Source organism: Zalophus californianus, chromosome 7 (genome assembly GCF_009762305.2).
Source record: "Zalophus californianus isolate mZalCal1 chromosome 7, mZalCal1.pri.v2, whole genome shotgun sequence".
Taxonomy (NCBI): domain Eukaryota; kingdom Metazoa; phylum Chordata; class Mammalia; order Carnivora; family Otariidae; genus Zalophus; species Zalophus californianus.
This window is the reverse complement of record NC_045601.1, coordinates 90,969,343-90,990,065: the sequence shown is the minus strand read 5'-3', so window position 1 is coordinate 90,990,065 and position 20,723 is coordinate 90,969,343. Positions and strand designations below refer to the sequence as shown.

At 34.5% G+C, this 20,723-nt stretch overlaps 1 protein-coding gene across 1 annotated transcript in view; it reads right to left on the bottom strand.

Moving 5' to 3' along the window:
* Positions 1-20,723, bottom strand: part of EYS (eyes shut homolog) — a 1,577,782-nt gene that overhangs the window by 757,534 nt on the left and 799,525 nt on the right. The window contains 4 exon segments of the mRNA XM_027604057.2: positions 1,065-2,165; positions 2,168-2,344; positions 2,347-2,808; positions 5,915-6,107. Of these exon segments, the coding sequence (XP_027459858.2) occupies positions 1,065-2,165; positions 2,168-2,344; positions 2,347-2,808; positions 5,915-6,107 (1,933 nt within the window).

The window sequence follows — 20,723 nt, the reverse complement described above, 5'->3', positions numbered from 1 at the left end:
ATAAATTTCTCATTGAAGGAAAAATAACTTCACTGCCACAATTACACTTGAAATTCCACAAGATAGAACTTCTTTACATAATGAAAAAATACCCTCTTTTTGCCAAATACAATTACTTAAACTTTTTTTTTTGCATGTTTCCCAATTTGACAGTAATTACAAGGGTAGAAGAGACTAATAATTTCTAATATGCTTTAAAATAAGAATAGTTGGGGCGCCTGGGTGGCTCAGTTGGTTGGGCGACTGCCTTCGGCTCAGGTCATGATCCTGGAGTCCTGGGATTGAGTCCCGCATCGGGCTCCCGGCTCGGCGGGGAGTCTGCTTCTCCCTCTGACCCTCTTCCCTCTCGTGCTCTCTATCTCTCATTCTCTCTCAAATAAATTAATAAAATCTTTAAAAAAATAAATAAAATAAAATAAGAATAGTTATCTAGGAAAAGTAGCTTTTCGTTAATTATTTCAAGACTTAATTCAAACTTACACATGGTATACTATCTTGTTTCAATTTTTATATAGATTTTTGTCAAATAAAGGTCATGAATTTAATTTATATTCTGAGTTATATATAATGAAAGCATCACAGCTTTGCATTAAACAATGATAAACCACACTATGTAGGATGGCAATACCCAATAAAGTTCCCTTGATTTCCTCATCTTCCCATTAAAAGAAAAATACTACACTGAAAAAAAAAAATGTTAGTGTATGTTATATTGTGTTCCACCTGACAAAGAATCTATTTCAAGAAATGAGAATAATAAAAGTTATTCCTAAACTTTGAAAGATCTATTGTAATGAATTGAACTAGTTCAGTTTCTGGTTGTTTGCCAGCAGTGTAGCTGTCTCCAACATACTCCTGTATTGATCTGGTAGCCTTTGTGGCAGTGCATAAAGAATAGCCATCTGTGTCAGGTGCAACAGCATGTGCCATCCCCACTGAACTGGCTGCTACCCTGATTACAAAGAGGCTGTTTAGAGCACCTGGTGACCACGACAGGCTCTTTCTCTTCCACAGAAAAGAAACTCGTTTCTAAAAGTTTACTGAACTGAAACTGAGAAACTCACCAGAAATCATCAGCTGAAGAGGAATGAACTCTGGAGAAGATAAAGTAAGAGATCTAGTGATGGGAAGCCTCTGGCTTGCATCAGGAGATTCCCAATCATGCATACTAGGCTGAAGTTCCCATTTGGACCACTCTGAAGAAGTTCTGAGTCCTTCTTTTAAATCAGATGTTAAGGTCAGATAATCTGTATAAGATGTCCAATCTGGCATCAGTACAGACATGGAGAAAGAAGGCTGTATTGGAAGTGACTGAGTTGCTGAAACTGCATAAAATTCGACATTAGATGTTACTTCTGAAAAATCAGGCATCGAGTCCTTGTAAGGAAGCAGGTTGTTTTCAAGGTCACTTGAACGTACAGTTTCTGGCTGATTCTGTAAATTTAATTCAAAATCTAGAGAGGTATCATGTGTGTGAAGTTTGGACTGTTGACGAGATCCTTTACTCTCTTGCACACCCAATAAATTGTCTTGATTCAGTATCTCAGTGGGGCCCATGGTTACACCATAATGTCCTATTGTCAATAGTTTTAAAACATTTTCTAACACAGAAGAATCATCAGTAGCCAGTTTTGAAGTCAAGTCAGTATTCATCAGTTTTGAAGAGGCAGTTTGTGAAGGGACAATGGATAAATAAATCTTATTCAAACATAAATTAACAACCAAATTACTTGATAGGGTAATGGATTCTTCCAAGGATGAGGATAAAATCCTTCTTTTTGTACTCTTTTTAGAAGGAAATAAAGATGACAGCTCTGTGAACGCCGCTGATGGTGTTATTTCAGTAGCAGAAGAAAACGAATGCCCAGAAGTGATAGTTTGAATTCCCATTAGTGCATACCAGCTGGCTAATATCGCTGAGTTCATCCAGAATGTCTCATAAAAGTAGGACTGTTTGCTATGCAAAACTTGATCTGAGAATTCATGAGAGGATTTTATTTCAGTCATAGAACATGTCGCACATGTTTGGCTTAATTCACTTAAAGAATCAGCAGCCTGTGATTTGATGTTTGTGAGTCTCTGGTTGCTAGATGCTTCAGTAATAACCTGGTATTCACTGGGAATGGAGGCTTGTGTAGTGAATTGGTACAGAGTTGATGAGTTTCGATGGCTACCTGTTTAGATATAATTATCTTAGCAGGAGAAATGGGAGACATTGAGGAGCTCAGCAATCTCCAGTACTCTCTTTTTGAAATCAAGGAAATAGCTGAATATTCTTCAATATCCTCTTGAGCCCCCCTAGAGACAATTGGAGGTGCACTTGTAGAAGCAGTTGTGAGCAGGATCCACGGGAGAGTAATGAGTGCCTGTTTAACTTAATATCAGCCCCTGGAATGCCAGTAATTGCTGAACTCATTGTGGTAGTAGATAAGGCAGTAGTCTGATTGTTCTCAAATAATAAAGATTCTGTAGGAAAAATAGAATCTGTCATGAGAGAAGAGATGATAAATGGGGTCCTCTCTCCCCTACTGGGGAAAAGGAATCCTGGTATGGCTACTGAAGTTCGGATAGGCATATGTGATAAGGATGTTTTGCCCCAGACAATTTGTGCTGGGTCATGAACACCAAAATTCAGAAACTGAGAAGAGAAAACATCTGCGGAAGAACGAAGACTGTATTTGGCTGAGAGCTCTCTAGTGGAAATCAGTTCTTTGAGTAAAAAGCTTTCAAAAGATATGCCAATACTTAATGCTGCCAAACCAGTGCTTGGGAGAACATCATGCTTGATAATGTCTGTCTGTTTTGGACCTTCAGAGAAGAAAAAGGGAAAAAAAAGAATCAGAGAAGTGAACTAAAAATGAGCAACTTTGGCCTTGGGCTGAATCTTGTACAAATTGCTCTGCCACCTCATACCCATTACATGCAGACAGAAGGCTCTGTAAATCATGTTTCTAATGAAAGTGTATGAGTAAGTTTACTGACTTCACAAACTGCATAAATGCAAAGACTCCTATTATTCACAATCCATGGAGGGCTAAAGTAAAACAAATTGTGTTATATAATCTTGAGAAAGAAGAACAAAACTGGAGGTATCTTGTGCCCTAATGTTAAAACTATACTATAAAGCTGTAGTATGGTACTGGCATGAAAACAAGCACATAGATCAATGGAATACAGTAGGGAGCCCAGAAATAAGCCCACTCATATATAGTCAATTAATCTATGACAAAGGAAGCAAGAATATACAATGGGGAAAAGATAGTCTCTTCAAAAAATGGTGCTGGGAAAAGTGGATGGCTACATGCAAAAAATGAAACCAGACTGCTACCTTACACCATATAATAAATTCAAATGGACTAAAGATTTAAATGTAAGACCCAAAACCATTAAACTAGAAGAAAAGATAGGCAGGAAGCTGTTTGACATCAGTCTTAGCAATATTTTTTTGGACTAGACTCCTTAGGCAAGGGCAACAAAAACTAAAATAAACAAATGGTTCTACATCACACTAAAAAGCTTTTGCACAATGAAAGAAACCATCAACAACACAAGAAAGGCAACCTACTGAATGGGAGAAGATATTTATGAATCACACATCTGATAAGGAGTTCATATTCAAAATATATAGAGATTTTCCAGAACTGAGTATCAAGAGAACAAACTGATTAAAAATGGGCAAAGGATGCGGTGCCTGGGTGGCTCAGTCGTTAAGCGTCCGACTCTTGATCTCAGCTCAGGTCTTTCGTGGTTGTGAGCTCAAGCCTTGATTTGGGCTCCACACTGGGCATGGAGCCTACTTAAAAAAAAATGTACAGAGGACTTGAACAGACATTTTTCCAAAGAAGACATATAGATGGCCCAATAGGCACATGAAAAAAATACTTAATATCACTAATCAGAACAGAAATGCAGATCAAAACTACAATGAAATATCACCTCACATCTGTCAGATTGCTATCAAAAAGGCAACAAAAAACAAGTGTTGGTGAGGATGTGTAGGAAAGGGAACTTTTGTACACTGTTGATGAGAATGTAAATTGGTGTAGCCACTATGGAAAACAATATGGAATATCCTAAAAAATTAAAAGTAGAAATACCATACAATCCAGCAATTCCACTTCTGGATATTTATCTGGAAAAAGTGAAAACACCAATTCAAAGAGATATATACACTTCTATGCTCACTGAAGCATTATATGCAATATTCAAAATATGGATGCAATCTAAATTGCATTGTCCATTGATGGATGGATGAAGAAGATATGATATAATATACAATGGAATATTACTCAGCCATAAAGGGAATGGAATCTTGCCATTTGTGAAAACATGGATGAACTTAGAGGGTATTATGCTCAGTGAAAGAAGTCAGACAGAGAAAGACAAATGTATGATTTTATTTACATGTGGAATCTAAAAACAAATGAACATACAAAAGAGAAACATACTCATAGATACAGGGAATAAATTTGGTTACCAGAGGAAGGAGGGCTGAGTGGACAGGGCAAAATAGAAAAGGGGATTAAGTACAAACTTCCAGTTATAAAATAAATAAGTCATGGGGATATAATGTACAACATAAGGGAATGTAGTCAATAATATAGCAACTTTGTATGATGACAGATGGTAACTAGATTTGTCATGGGATCATTTAATAATGTATAAAATTTCAAAACACAACGATATATACCTGAAAATAATAGGATTTGTATTTCAATTATACTCCAGTTATAAAGAAAAGCAATATATACTCTTTATTTTATATTTATATTTTTATATTTATACACACAAGGAATGAGCATTTACAAAGAGAAAAAATAATTGACATATCCCAACCCAAATGACCCCTTTGAATAATAATGCATGAAAAATTGCAACTCTGCCATTGATAGAATCAATGAACATATAACATATTGGTTTAGAAATATTAGAAGTATCATTTTACTTTCCAAATAGGTACAATATTCTTTATATTTGATAACCTTATACGTCAACTTAAGTCTTTAAAAGAACTGAAATTATGAAGACAAAAAATAGGGCAGACTACCTTTCTGCTTATTATCCAATAGCCTTCAAAAATATTTTTCTTAAACAAAGAATACCTTGTTAATGGCTACAATTCTTATTCTATTATCCTTAGTGACACTGACTATATAAAGAGTGAATTTGGAATTTAACATACGATGTACTATTTGCAATATGGCATCATTTGATTTAGTAAATTAAATAAGACATATTGAAACATATCCAACATGTCAAAATACTTCAAAGTAGGAAAGAAACCCAGATTAAAAAAATTTTCCAATAAATTAATAGGAATATAAATTTACATATAATGATTCAGACAGTGTTAAATAAAGATACAATAAAGTAAGTAGTACAAGGTCTTTTTTTTTTTAAAGATTTTTTACTTATTTACTTGACAGAGGGAGACAGAGAGAGGGAACACAAGCAGGAAAAGTGGGGGAGGGAGAAGCAGGCTTCCCGCTGAGCGCGGAGCCCGATGCAGGGCTCGATCCCAGGACCCCAGGATCATGACCTGAGCCGAAGGCAGATGCTTAATGGCTGAGCCACCCAGGCGCCCCACAGGGTCTTTTAAAATAAATTTCACTGATAGTTAAAATCAGCTGGGACTGGGGGCCAGTTATCTACCAAACTTTACATACCATAATAAAGATATTAATGAGAATTTTTTGTACTGTTTCAGAGAGAGCATTTATTAGCAAAGAACATCAATATTCTTAAACCAAAACTTTAAACATGAAACATAACCAACAAGAATCCTAAAACAATTTTATACCCTTGAAAAATCATGTATCACAGAAAAATAAAGATTTGAAATGTCAGAAAATATGTTTCAATTCACAACTATATGAAATTCAATCTTCTCCGTATCTTACTCTCATCTACTTACCTGGATCAACTGGGTAAGTAGTCATTATGGTCCATAGTCTTGTAGCCCTTGCTGATGGAAAGCTACTGATTGAAGTGTCAGAAGCAGGTACTGTATTTGTTTGTGTAGAAATGACATCGGTTCTTTGAGAGATGGGAGGTAAACGGGTAATGCTCCCTATTTCATCACCACAAAAAAGCCCAGTGGAGCAGGTCTGCACATGATAGTTACCATAGTTAAGCTCACAGTTTCTTTGTCCCTGGGAGAGAACTTTCTAAGTTAGTTTTGAGGTATTTTCATAGTCATATTAGATAGTTCAAATCATTGCCTTATTTCGCTTGAAAATAAAATCTCTACAGTAAATTTTATCTGAATTTAAAAATTAGTTTAATCCTTCAAAATTTGGATATGCTCAATTGAATGCCTAAATTTATTCTTAATTCTTTTAATTTTAAGCCAAAATACTACTTCATATTTTGTTCTAGGATTTTTTTTCCAATGAAAAATTCGTACTGTATGGTAGTCAATATGGATCTAAAAGCTTCTTTACAAATTATAAACTTTTCTGCTCTAAATGTCATATTTAGTTGGAAGCTAATATAAAATGCAGTGTATGCAACAGATAATTTGAAAACATTTTCTTGTGGTATTTGAATCATTTTAATTTGTATTGGCTTACAGAGCAATGATCCTTATATAGTTTGTTTTATGTGAATAGCCTATTTCTGCTATATACTTATAAGATATTATCTACATAAAGAAATTGTTTTTAGCTCATAAGGAAGAGAATTGTGATACATACATAAGTAAGTGCAATTGTATTGGGGGGTCTCCTTTAAATATAGAATTAAAACTTAGTTATACTATTTGTAGATTTTGAACTTTAAGAAAATACAATCAGGTATTATTTAAAAATGGTTATGCAAGCCTATTTCCTAACACTAAGGACATATTTGGTAGGTATCCCTATTTCACTGTGCTAGTATTTGTCCAAGATTGTATCTAATTCGCACAAAATGTAAATTTTGCTTTAGATATCCTTTTGTCATTTATTTCAGTTATAAATTCTGTATTCACTTTTAACTCACACCTGGAAAGTATTTATAATGTCAGAGGATTCTCGATGTTATATAACCACTTTAAAAAGCTAACATGTAGAAATGAGTAAAAAGTGAAGAAAAAGTGATAAAAGAAACAGCAAGAAAAGATATACTTTGTGATTCCACATATTAAGGACCAAGAGATTTGTCCTTTTCTCCACTCAAGGGTAAGCAACAAGCCTTGGAAAGAATTCACAGATTGGTGAAAATGCATATAAAACTAGAATAGAGATCAGAATGCCAATGTACTAGTTTATGGTGAAAATGTAGCTGTTATACAACTCATAAATATTTGCATGGTCAACATTTTCCTACTAAATTTGAACCATAAGCCGTCATTATCTACTTTGAGAAATCACCACCACAGGGTTAAGGGATCCTCAAATGCCCCATAATCAACAAGTTTTCTTCGTGTCAGCATAGCTACATGAGAATCACAGATTTCCCTGATGTGCATTAGATCAGAACATGTAAAACAAGGTGATTCAAATGCTTAATGGTGTAAAGCTAGGATATTGCCATAAGAACGATCTAGAATGCTTGATATTCATCGACTAAACTATTCTTAGACAACTTTGCATTGGCACTGCTAACATTTGTCTCTACGATTCTGATATGTTCTCTAATATTGTCGACTATTATTATCACTGGATGTGTTAATACATTCATTCTTCTGGGTGACACTTAAGTCTAGCAGACAGAAAGCCGTACTTTCTCTTTCCTATGTTGTATGTCTGGGCTCACATCCATCATGTGCTGTTCTCAGAGTTAAGTCTCAAAGGCGAATTTATTTTCCTAATTCTGAGCTTGATAGGAAACATCTTGTTATAGTCTCAATTACCAATAATAATAAAATCATAAAACCTTTTTAAAAATTAAATGTTTCTCCAAATAAATTTTAATATTTTAATTGTTTGACTTCCCTCCCCCAACACACACACATACACATACAGGCCAACACAATTTATCTTAGAGAAACTTCTATATTTTCCTTAGTTAAACCCCAAACTGCATGGTAAAGCTTACTATATGTTCACTAAACCTATTTCTTCTTCCTCTTGGACTATATGTCTTAGTCACTCCTGGGTTTATGTGTGACCATGTGATTTACTTCTAACCAATGAGATGTGAATGGTCATGAAGTGTGCCACTCTCAGATTGATCCACAAGAAACTGCTATGTATGAAACTCCAGCTTCTTCCTCTATGTGGTGACTTCAGAGAACACATGTTAATGATAGGGGAACCACAAAAAGGAAGTAGCCCAGATCCAGAGATCTCTCTTTGAAGGAGAATATCTGAAATCAGAAACACTCACTTGGACTTCATAAGAATGGAAAACAAATTTAATCTAGAACAATTTTAGAGGTTATTGTTATGCCAACCAGCATTTCCCTAATAAGTATATCAATCTTTCCCTCACTTGGTAATTCTGATAATATTTTTTGTTAGTTATAAGAAAATTAAACCAAACAAAATACCTCATAAGTAGCTGGACATTTCTTTTTCCAAAACTACTTGATTACACTGAAGGATATAAGTATTTCAAATATTTAGCTTTATTTCAGTAAACCTGAATTTTGTATATTTCTTTCCTAACTTCGTAGTTACCCTAATTTAATTATTTTGCCAATACATCTGTCATTCACTCACCTTTCATCTGTCAAATAGGTATTGAGTACCTACTATGAATACCATAATGACTTACTGGTACTTATTGAAATGGAATATGTGCGAAGATGAAGATAGTCATTTTTACAAAACTTCATGACTTTAAAAAATATAATTTTCTTTCTGAATCTATATTTGAGGAAAACAATGCAAATAAGATATTTTGAATCAGAGCTTTATGAGGATAGGCCATCCACTTTCCATGGACACTGTGTAGGCTTCTGCCTTTACTTGACAAATATTTATTGATCAACTGCTAGGTGTCAGTGATTGTTGCAAGTGCTGGGAATTACACAGCTTGTATTTTAGTAAAAGAATCAGAATTAATTAATTAATACCAATTAGTAATAAGGGGCTTAAAGACAAAAATTTTGCAAGATAAATAATAAGGAAAAATAAGGAGAACTCTTTTAGAGGGAATGGCCAGGGAAGTCTTTTCTGATCAGGGATCTGAAATAATGTGAGTATCTGAGGAAAGAGCATTCAAGGCAAACAGAATGGTGGTACAAGGCCCTGAGGCAGGAACATGCTTTGTATGTTTGAAAAACAACAAGGTGGGCAGTGTGAATAAAGAGATTAATAGAAAGACATCTGTGGAGAGAAGTGAGGTCACAGACATAGGCAGGAATGAGATCATATAAGATAATTTGTTTGTTGTTGAATTTGGAATTAATTCTTAGAGTGATGGGAAGCCATTGGAATATTTGATATTTAGAGTAAAAAATGATATGGTTTGATTTATATTATGAAAGGATTAAGTTAATGTTATGTATATAGTAGACTCTTAAGGGATTTTGGAGAAAAGGAAAGAATGGAAGCTGGGATATCAGTTGGAAGCCAGCAGCAGTCTAGGCAAGAAATGAAATATATTGGCCTGGAGTACAAATGGTAGATATTGTGACTACAGGTTATTTTCAGGATATATTTGGAAAGCAGAGCCTATGATATATGCTGATAGACTAAATGTCTGGAGTGGGGAAAAAAAGTATAATCAATGATTCCTAAGTTTTTGTTCCTATCAGTGGGGTGAATAGTGGTACCACTTACTAATTTGAAGAACACTGGTGAAGACCAGTTAGGAATCAGAGGCAGATCGAGATTTTTTTAAAGTACTTAACCTGGATAAGCTTATTAGATACCCAGAAATGGATATAGAGTAGGAAATTGCAAATATGAGTATTTCCTGAGGCAGAATTACCCTGAAATAATTTCAATTAAGAAATTACGATTTAAAGGAAACTAGTATTATCTCATAGCCCTTCTTTCAAATTCTCTAGTTGTAGAGCAAAAAATGGCAGAGCCTAGATTCATACGTAGGCACTGAGGCTCCAGAATCCATACTCAACAATGACTATGCTATATTTTTTGCCTCTAGCTACATCTTTAACATTTGTTATGAACAGTGACAGTATAGTTGATTTAGATATTAAAATTAAAATATTCTTCTATTCCACCAGCCTAATGAACATCACTATCAATTAAATTTAATGATCACTAACAATGTGTTAAGATCTAAGCAAAACAATCTTTATTCTTGAAATTAACTTATATCCTAATGGATTATTATTTCTCTTTCTATTCACAGTAACATTTGAAGACATAATGTACTTCATCCTTATATTCTACTTGATGGGATGGAGCATGTAATTTAGCAAAGAAAAAAACTCAGTGGTAATAACCAGTTTTGCATCAATCTAATTCTGTGGTTTGATCTACTTTCCTCAGAACTGATAGGCCAAATTTACTCTTTTAAGTTTACTAAAATAACTGACAGCTTGAATTTTTCCAACACTATCAAAATACACATTATTAGTATATTTCATTGTGTATATAGTAAACTGTCTACATAGTTTGTGGAGAACAGTGCAAATGAAAATATAGAGCCTCTTGTTGAAAAATGGTTAATTATTAAGTCAACAATAGCAGGATATTAGAGTAAGTATGTGTCTGTATGGGTGGGTCTCTTCCAATGGCAGGGTCTCGTGCAACTCACGAGTCACATACCCATGATGTTGGCTGCCTTACATATACTAATTTTGCCAGATTATATAACAGTGGCTTAATCTACCTGTAGCTTGAGGCTCTTTGAAAATTTACTCAGGGTATATTTACCTTCTTAAATTGAAATATCTTTTTGATAATTGGAAGAAACAGCTCAGATGACTGTAATGCTAAATTCATGACATGGTGTTCCTTATAGAATTATGAAGGAAACATCAGGCAGAGCAACCAATATAAAACAACCAAGCAAATCCATTTCTAAGTGCTATAGGCTTAGTTACCCCATCAACTACAGTTCTAAGAAACAACTCTTCCCGGTTTCATATAAAGTGAAACTTTTGATTTATGCTAATTAGAACTATCATGTTTCATTAGGAAAGTTTTACTAAACTGAAGTTCTTTTTAAATAATTTCTGCTTTCTGGCAAACTTTTGTATCATTTACATCATTTCCAACTCTATAAAAACTTTATTATATAAATTCTACTACATGAAACTCTCAGGTCTCATGTTACAAATCAATGTGCAGTCTACAAAACCAATAACGAATAATTTACATCTAGTTAGTATACTTCTCTCACAACTTGTTGATTAGATAAAGGGGGAAAAAAACCTTCCAAGTTGTTGATTCAGTGTTGCTGTCCTGTAGAGGATACTTGGCAAATTTCTGTATGTGGTTATCTAACTGGATTGGGAGATGAAAGGTAAAGTAGGTGTCAACCTGAATGTGAGAATAATATTCAAAGGTAGATATCATTCACCCAGAAAATAATAAAAGAATCTATATTAATGATTAGAGATAAAATATTAAAAATATTTTGACATAAAATATGTAATATTGAGATACACTATACAACTGGACTAAATATTTTATTTCTAGTTTTCTAGAATTTCCTATATAATATCAATATGTAGTATCCATACCAATAATTAGAATTGTTAATTGTATGACTGTTTGTATACCAACTTGACTTAGATGTCTTTACCAGCATAATAAAAGTGCCTTTGACCACTCTCCACTGAACATCCAGGGTTAGTATGATGTCTGGGACATAGTTACATGGTTGGTGATCAGTTTTTTCCAGTTTCCAAATATTTGTTGGAAAAAAATAAAAGCACGCCTTTGAAAATGCATTTTATCTAGATACTTCCCCATTTCCTTTTTCCTATGAATATAAAACTCCATCCATTTTGAAAAACTCTATCAGATAAGAAATCAGGATTTTGGAATATAGTCTGGTGACATATTCCTTGATTTCCAAACCCTGAAGACTATTGATGGTGTATGTGACCAAAACTTTACACAGACTTATATGAACCTTGTGATCTAAGAAGGATGTAGCTTAAGCATTCAACTTCCAAAACTAAAGCCTCCTCATGTACTACTCTAAATGTGATAGGGTCTTTCCAGTGATGATCATCTAAACTGGAGGCTGGGTCAGTGGTCAGACCTGAAGAAGCCAGTCTCATCTATGCATGTCCTCTGTACAGAGCTCATTGTAATGGATGCACATAGATAGTTCTACAGATGGCATGAATTATCCCTCTGCCTAGGGTATGTGTGGCACTAATGCTAAATGGATACTTGCATTTATTCTCTATCTCAAACATCTACGAAAAATGTGGTAAGCTCTCAAGAAATATATAGTGCTAGACTTCTTTTCTTCCTGCATGATGACTTGACAAAACAATAGGAATTCCCATTCCCTCATTGTGCACTTATTTCTCTTCTTCCTTCTTTTGGGTGAAAGATATGGCTGGATTGGCTACCTATTCCTTGAACTTGATGCATCATGTTTTTCTATTTCTCTCTCGGTGTGTGTCTCATCATCATCATCATCACCTCTCGCTCTCAAGTTTAAGTTAATACATCCAGAATGGCTTCTGAGTATCTTTCCTGGAACTCTGCAATATGGTCCTCTTTTATATTAAATTCTAGGTTATCCACAATATCCTTCTCCGAAAATTTTAAATGTCCATTTCTATAGGAAGATTATAATGAGGATTTCTGTCTAGGAATAATTATAGTGTGTGGCTGAAAGCCCTTCAAAATCCTTTTGAATTTGGTCAATTGTTCAAATCATTTACTTTTCTTTCTCTCAAATAAGGTTAACGATTAAAAATAAAATCCTAGATGATGAACAAAAGCTATGGGTCCATAATTCCACAAAGCCATATAAAGTCTGAAGAACACTAAGAATTTGTGGAATTTTCATTTAAGTAGAAACAGTAGCCCCATTTAAGTTTTATGGTATAAGATAAGCACTTCTGCAATGTCTGATAATGAGGCCTCTATTTTCTTGAAGTGAGGTCTGTGCTTGCCTGGAAGGTAAGTTTATTTCCTCTCATTGAATTTGGCTACCAGATCCTCAAGGGATTTACTTCAGTGGAATTTTCTCTGAAAATACAGGTTCATTGATTTTCTATACGATTCTAATCTTCAGGGACAATATCTAGGGGAACTAATGAACATGGGGATAAAGATCCTGTGGACTCTACTGAATCAGACATGTTCCCTGATATGGTCATTGGAAGATATTCAAGAAAGACAAGTAGAAAGCACAGCTCAGGGGAGAAGCCAAGATTAACACTAGAAACAAATGTTCAGGCAACACATATTACTACAGAAGGATCATGGGGCAAAAGGTTGAGAGAGACTGTTTTAGAGGCAAGCCTTTAAAAGTATATTTACTAACTACAGAATATACGCCAGAGTTTTCTTTTATTTATTATTTTATTTTTTAAAAAGTTTTATTTATCCATTTGAAAGAGAGAGAGCAGGAGCAGGGGGAGGGAGGGGAAGAGAAAGAAGCAGACTCCCTGCTGAGCTTGGAGCCCAACGGCAAGGGGCTCCAACCCAGTATCCCGAGATCATGACCTGAAGCAAAGGCAGACACTTTACCAGCTGACTGGGCCACCCAGGCACCCCTAGAGTTATCTTTTAAAATAAAAGTCTTACTAGGACATCCTTAGCTTAAAAAATTGTCAGGGGGTTACTACTTTCCCAGGAAAAAGTAAAAACGATTTAGCCTAGCACACACAGCCACTGGTCATTTCTAAAAACATATTCTTATTTCTTATCACTTTTTTCCACATATACTATAATTACTAGTCGACATATATTGTTTTCCTTCCCGAATCCCACCACTGTCTCATATTTCCATCCTGAACCTAGGTAAACTGTATACAGAACTTTTTTGACTCAACTCAACATTCTTTTGGAAATTCTATGTTCCTTATATATTTTTTAAATACATCACCTCTGCGCTTTCATGAGATATTGTGCAGACCTTAACTGCAGCTATTATCTGTTATACTGTGATTGTTTGACATATTTTGTACTCCCAGTAGACTATAGCTTTTTAAGAGCAAACAACAGTCCTTGGGCACCTGGGTGGCTCAGTCTGTTAAACCATCTACCTTGGGCTCAGGTCAAGATCCCAGGATCCTGGGATTGAGCCCTGCATCGGGCTCCCTGCTCAGCAGGGACCCTGCTTCTCCCTCTCCCACCCCCTCTGCTTGTGTTCCCTCTCTCACTGTCTCTCTCTGTCAAATAAATAAATAAAATCTTTTAAAAAATAAAAAAACAAGAAAACAAAAAGTCCAGATCAATTTTTAGAAATAAAATAATTTATATAGCAATAAACATACTATATTTTGATAGAAGGTATATATGAATAAAGTACCTCCAAATTTTAAGTGGATGGTATTTTATCAATTTTCTACAATGAATAAATTCAATTACATGTCAGTTATTTTGATTCTAATCAAAGAGGTACTAGTGAGTTTTTAATAATACATAGAAATATTGGGCTTTGAAAGCGGAGATAGTTTGAATTTTAAAGTTATAGGCTTGACTGTGGCACAATTCATGTTGGCAATACCACTGTATTTAATTTAAATTAAAATAATGTGTTTGATTGGACTTAATTGAGTTCAACACAACAACATTGTGAATCTACTCATATCAGAATCATTTAATAATTATCATATTCACTACAAGTGAAAATTGTGACTGATACAACTAAATCTCTGAGATTCTAAATGCCAGGAACATTCTCGTGGTTTCCCAATTCTCTCACGCTGAGTCCACTCTCTATGAATCACCAGCCTTAGAGTCTGATCCCTGATTCAGAGTCCTGAGTAGGTAGGAATACAAATAAAAGAGCCATTGGGGCACCTGGGTGGCTCAGATGGTTAAGCGTCTGCCTTTGGCTCAGGTCACGATCCCAGGGTCCTGGGATCGAGCCCCACATCAGGCTCCTGGCTCAGTGGGGAACCTCCTTCTCCCTCTCCCTCTGCCTCTCTCCGGGCTCATGCTCTCTCTCTCTCTGTATCTCTGTGTCTCAAATGAATAAATAAAATCTTTAAAAAAAAACAAATAAAAGAGCCATTAAAACATCTCAGAAGTCAAATACACTGGGCTAATTTACTATTTCAGGAAGAACCGATGAAACTAATAGATAGCTATAGGTTCACCAAGGTAAATATCCAGGATTTCCTAGTTGTCATTTGAGAGCTGGCAACTAGAAAGTCAAAACTTTGTTTCTTACCCTAAATACTTAGACTGTTTAGGGCATCTTTTCCAGCCACAGGATGTTCAACTACTGGTCATGAGAAAAGACGCTTACTTCATGGTTCGTTTCCTAATTCGTGCAATGGAGATAATATCTTCATCTTCTGAATCCACATAATTCATAATTGTTTACATCTATGCCACTAACCTCTTTCTAATCTGTATTATAGTTGTTTCTATTCATGTTTTATCTCCTCTTGTTAAACTCCTTAAACCACATTTGAAATAATTCTGTTAATCTAAGTCCAATAATAGATATACTAAGTGCTAAAAGAATATGTGTAATAAAAGGGTCTTTTTAAATACCACACCCTCATATCCTTCCATTTGCTCTCCTTGTAAATAATTTGCAACCTTCTATTCCTATTGTCTGTAGGGCAACTTCAATCTACACCCAATCATACCTGTCACACTTGTTGTTCAGGCTTGTTCTCCCTGTTGGAACACTTTTCTGAGCCAATTTAATCAAATCAAGTGGGCTCTCTACCTTATTTTGACATCTATAGCATCTTGTGTACATGTCTCTATCAAAACATATTTGTTAATAAATATAATTTGTTTGTCCATCTCTCTTTGGGCTGCTATTATATGTCAACCAAATAGCCACAATGTGTGACACATGATTCATAACAATATTGATCATTTTATACTTTTCTTCATGCATATCTTTTAAAACACAAAGGTGTAATCTTCATTTTACAAAAGCATTAAACAGGATGGCTTCTGACCACTACTAAGCCCATCTATTTTCTATAACACACTGGGAAATACATGTTCTCTCTCTCCTTTCAGATTAGGCTTATAGTTAGAATGCTTTGAAGCTGATTTTCACGTTCTGAGAATATTCATACAATCCTCCCTTACTTGGGAAATGTAAGTGCAAATGACATGAAAACAGATACATAAGGTAAGACCAAAAAAAAAAATCAAGCATTATGGTACAAGGATACCATCTAACACCTACAATAAATCAAATGTAGCAAGCAAAATATGCTATGCTGAACATTAGTGTCCCTGGGCTGCATGGAGGACAAGCAACAGGTCTTATTCTTTCCTATAGATTGACTCTTTTCTTAGTTTCATTTATTTTTAATTAAGGGGGGGGAAGCTAAACCAGGTGCATTGACTATGAATTAAAGAAGACTCCTAGGCCGCAAGGGAAGCAGTAAAATCCTGCTGTTTTCAGTGGCAATACCAGGAAAAAGCAGGGAAACAGAGAGATTGGTGTTTATCATAAAAAAAAATGCAGTAGATGTGTGTTATCATATTTCCTCCTGCTGCCTAGCCTGCATTTAATTATTTATAGAATAAACTGGCAGATGTAAAATGCACAGTTCCATTTGTTACAATGTAAGAACCATGTGAAATAAGAAATTTTGGTGTAAAAATAAAAGAGAATTTTTGTAGAAATTATAGGAGTTAAATCCTTTTTGGTGTGACTGTGTTTGCCAAGAGAAATTTGAGCATAGCTCATTGTAAGAAGATCTGGAACTAGAGTTGAATGCAGAATAAAACCTTTCTGATCTACCAGCTATCCGTAAGTGTTTTAACCTATTTCCAAATCTGTAAACAATGATTCTTATGTTACAATTTGTTTTTAAACGCTAAACGACATAATGCATCCAAAAACACTTAGCATGGCAAATAGTTAATGTTTCACCAATGATAACTAACTTTAATGGTAGCTTATGGCTCAAATGGTATTTTCCATCACTTTATTACTATAGAAAGGAATTCATTATAACTTTAATGGTGTATGGCATTGCACCTAATCTGTATTGCAAATTTACTAAATAGTAAGCACCAAAATATTTATAGTCTCATCTATGTTCTTGTTCATTTGATAAATAAATATTTATTTTGAATGAATCTATTATGTGGTATCAGTGTGGAGAAAAGAGGTAATAAGATGTGCATAGTTACTGTTCTAATGGAGCTTACTATTGGAGAGGAGAGAGAAGAGACAGGAAGGGAGGGATGGAGGGGAGAGTTTGGTCACATATTAAATATAGAAACAGACAACAATTGATGGATTACAGTTTTTGCAATTGCTATGAAAACAAATCATAAAATGCTACCTAATTGCTTATGAAAATTGAAAATGGTATAGTACTTTAGAAGACAGTGGTAGTTTCTGACATAAGTAAACATACTTTTCCATACAACTCAGCAATTGTCCATTCCCTGGTATTTACTGGAATGAATTGAAAACCTATGAATGCACTAAAACCTGCACACAGATGTTTATGGCAGCTTTATTTATAATTGCCAAAACCTGGAAGAAACCGAGATGTCCTTCAGCAGGAGAATAAACTGTGGCATGTCCAGGTAATGGAATATTATTTAGTACTAAAAAGAAATGAGCTATTGAGCCATAAAAGGGCATGGAAGAAATGTAAATGAATATTATGAAGTGAAAGAAACTAATATAAAATAGCTATTGTATTAGTCCAATGATATGACATCTGGAAAAAGAAAAACCAAGGAGACAGTAAAAAAGATCAATGACCACTGAGAATTAGAGGGTGGCAGGGATGAATAAGTAGCTCATAGGATTTTCAGGGCAGTGAAAACACTCTATATGATACTACAATGGTGGATACATATCATTATTCATTTATCAAAACCCATAGAATGTACAACACCAAGAGTTAACCCTAATGGAAACTACAGACTTTGGGTACTAATGTTGTTCTTCAATTGTAACAATTCTGTTGGGGGATGTTGGTACTGGGGGAGGGTATGGAATGGATTTTAGAATTCAGCCTACACTTTTATTTTGAAAAGTAGTTCAGTAATATCTTCTACCCATACCCCCACCAATATTACATGGAGATATTTATCTTAATATAAGTGAATAAAAGGTACAGCGTAGAGGAAAGAACACCAGTCTATAAGTGTGGGCACTTAAAAATCTGTTCCCAGGACACCTGGGTGGCATAGGTAGTTGAGTGTCTGACTCTTGGCTTTGGCTCAGATTGTAATCTCAGAGAAGTGAGATCGAGCCCCACCTCAGGCTCCACACTCAGCGTGGAGTCTGTTTGAGATTTTCTCTCCTTCTCCCTCTGCACCTCCCTGCTCTTGCACACTTTCAATCCTCTTTCTCTTAAATAAATAAATAAATATTTAAAAAATAAAATTCTGTTTCCAACTCTCCAAATGACTAACAATGTTTTCTTAGGTAATTTTGAAGCCTCATGCTATAGATTTGGAAACTGAAATTTCCGTCTAACTGGGGTCTAAAATGTTGAGCCTATTCTCTTCTGTGGCAGTATATGACATCAAGAATATTCTAAGTTTCTACTAAAATATAAACATTACTCCGCTAGCCATGTTTAAACAAGAGGCAGGCACATAAAGATAAGAGGTGGACAACCATTATCCATATTATCTAAATAGCTCAAGAGGGTAATCATAATTGTACTATACCTCATTTATTAATATTAATGGCTATTCTGAGAGATTTTGATTGTGCATAATGGCTGTGCTACATGTCTATTATGTAAATTGTAGGACAAGTTGTTTTCAATATTCTATTTCTGAAAATATTAAACAGCAATTCCCATAATAAATTATATTTATTTAATACAGAGGACATCCTCTTTGCATTGTTAAAATACATGTTTTTATTAAAATTTGCACCTTCCCTCCTTCTCCAAAGCCATTATATACCTTGGATTATAAAATACTAAGTTACTGTATTGCTTAGAATGCTTAGAACACACATCTCTATTTATAGTGAAACTAGTCCTGAGAAGCAGATTTTTTTAAACTGGTTATTATATATGTAGCATTCTCATTAGCAGTACTGAGCAATCCCTCAGGGTAGGCTTCCAATACGAGGTACAGATGAAGACTAAACACTTTTGGAGATACCTTTCTAACCCTTGAGAGGAAGCCATAATCTTTGTCTTTGAGAAAACTCTTCTAATGACTACTTTACTCAGGGTTTGTCTATTGCTTTATTATTTTTAACTTAGTACTATATAAACAGTACCCTAGTTAATGTCTTCATTTCTTTCACATACAGCTTCCTGCATTTTGAACCCGTTGTTGACTACTGTATTATCCTCTACACATCTGTGTCCTTCACTCAGATGAAAACTCTCTTTTGGTAAGAAATTGAAACTAATGAATTTTTTATATTATTTTGAGGATCTAGTATAGTGCTCTGCAAACAATATATGCTCAGAATATGTTAAGGCAAAGCATCAAATTTCCTTTACAAGGAGGGTTGTTTTTGTCTGATTGCGCATTCAAGTGCCTGCAAATGGACCTGCCCTCTTTCCCCTAATTTGAATGTAAGAATAGTGTGTTTTTGTGTATATATGCCTTCCAAGCATTTTGCTATGGTGAGTGTCCAAAGGATGTGTTGGGCTTTTTTCAGATGTGTTTTGACTGATCAAATATATCAATAACTTGAGCTCAAATATGAATAAATGTCAAAGCAATAAAACATCTCTTTTAAAAAAAGAAATTACAAATTTAAGCACTGCACTTTTGCTTACTTCCTATATGGAGACACATACATTTTAATTATTTAACAGGATGAATCATGGGATCTTGAACACAGTAAATACTTGTAAATATTCATTAACAATATCAATGACTTTATATCATGAAAAATAAACACCAGAACCACAGACAAACATCAAATCAAACAGTCTATTTTGCTATACTGTGTATTGCTTTTTAGGTCTATTTTGAAGATGACATTTAAAAATCAGATATTGCAAATAGACTGTACTGCTGTAGAGCTTGAGCATCTTTTTTTCTCATTCAGAAAATAGATTTTCCTTTTTCTCTCCATTTTGTTGCATACAAATACAGCTTCTACACTACATAAAAATCCATTTTAATTTAAAGAATGCAATTAACACTTTGACTATCATTTGCAAAATGCAATAAGTATGACCCATTGACAGTCATCAGTTAATGTACGGATCAATATTGTTTGGTAGAAATTCATTTACGGAGGAAGAAATGAGCAATGCAAATTAAAAAGAGGAAGATCATTTGCCTTTAATGTTCTTAACAAATCTAGGACATCCAATAAATCGTGTTCTGTCACTTAAATTCTTCTACAGAACATTTGAATTTTAGAATAATGTAAGTACTTTAACGTTTTGATTCACTTTTACAATTGGATCTGCTAAAAAGAACTATCCACACTAATTATCAGTTTGTCAGAGATTGTCACAGCTCTAAACATTAGAAAAACCTGAGAGTTCAAGTCCTTAATGTTATCAAGTCCTTAATGTTATCCACCAAAAATTAATTCTCAGAAATAAAGAAAAAAGTTAGATTCCCATCTCCCTATCCCATAGTGGCTATTTACTTCTCAAATTATTCTTTATTATCAAACAAATAATAATTGTAGTAATATTAATTTTCTCTAATCTCACAAACATACAGCTGAGTTCACATTTTTATATGACAATGTAATTAGTGAGGGTTTTTAAAATAACTTAAATAGAAGGAACA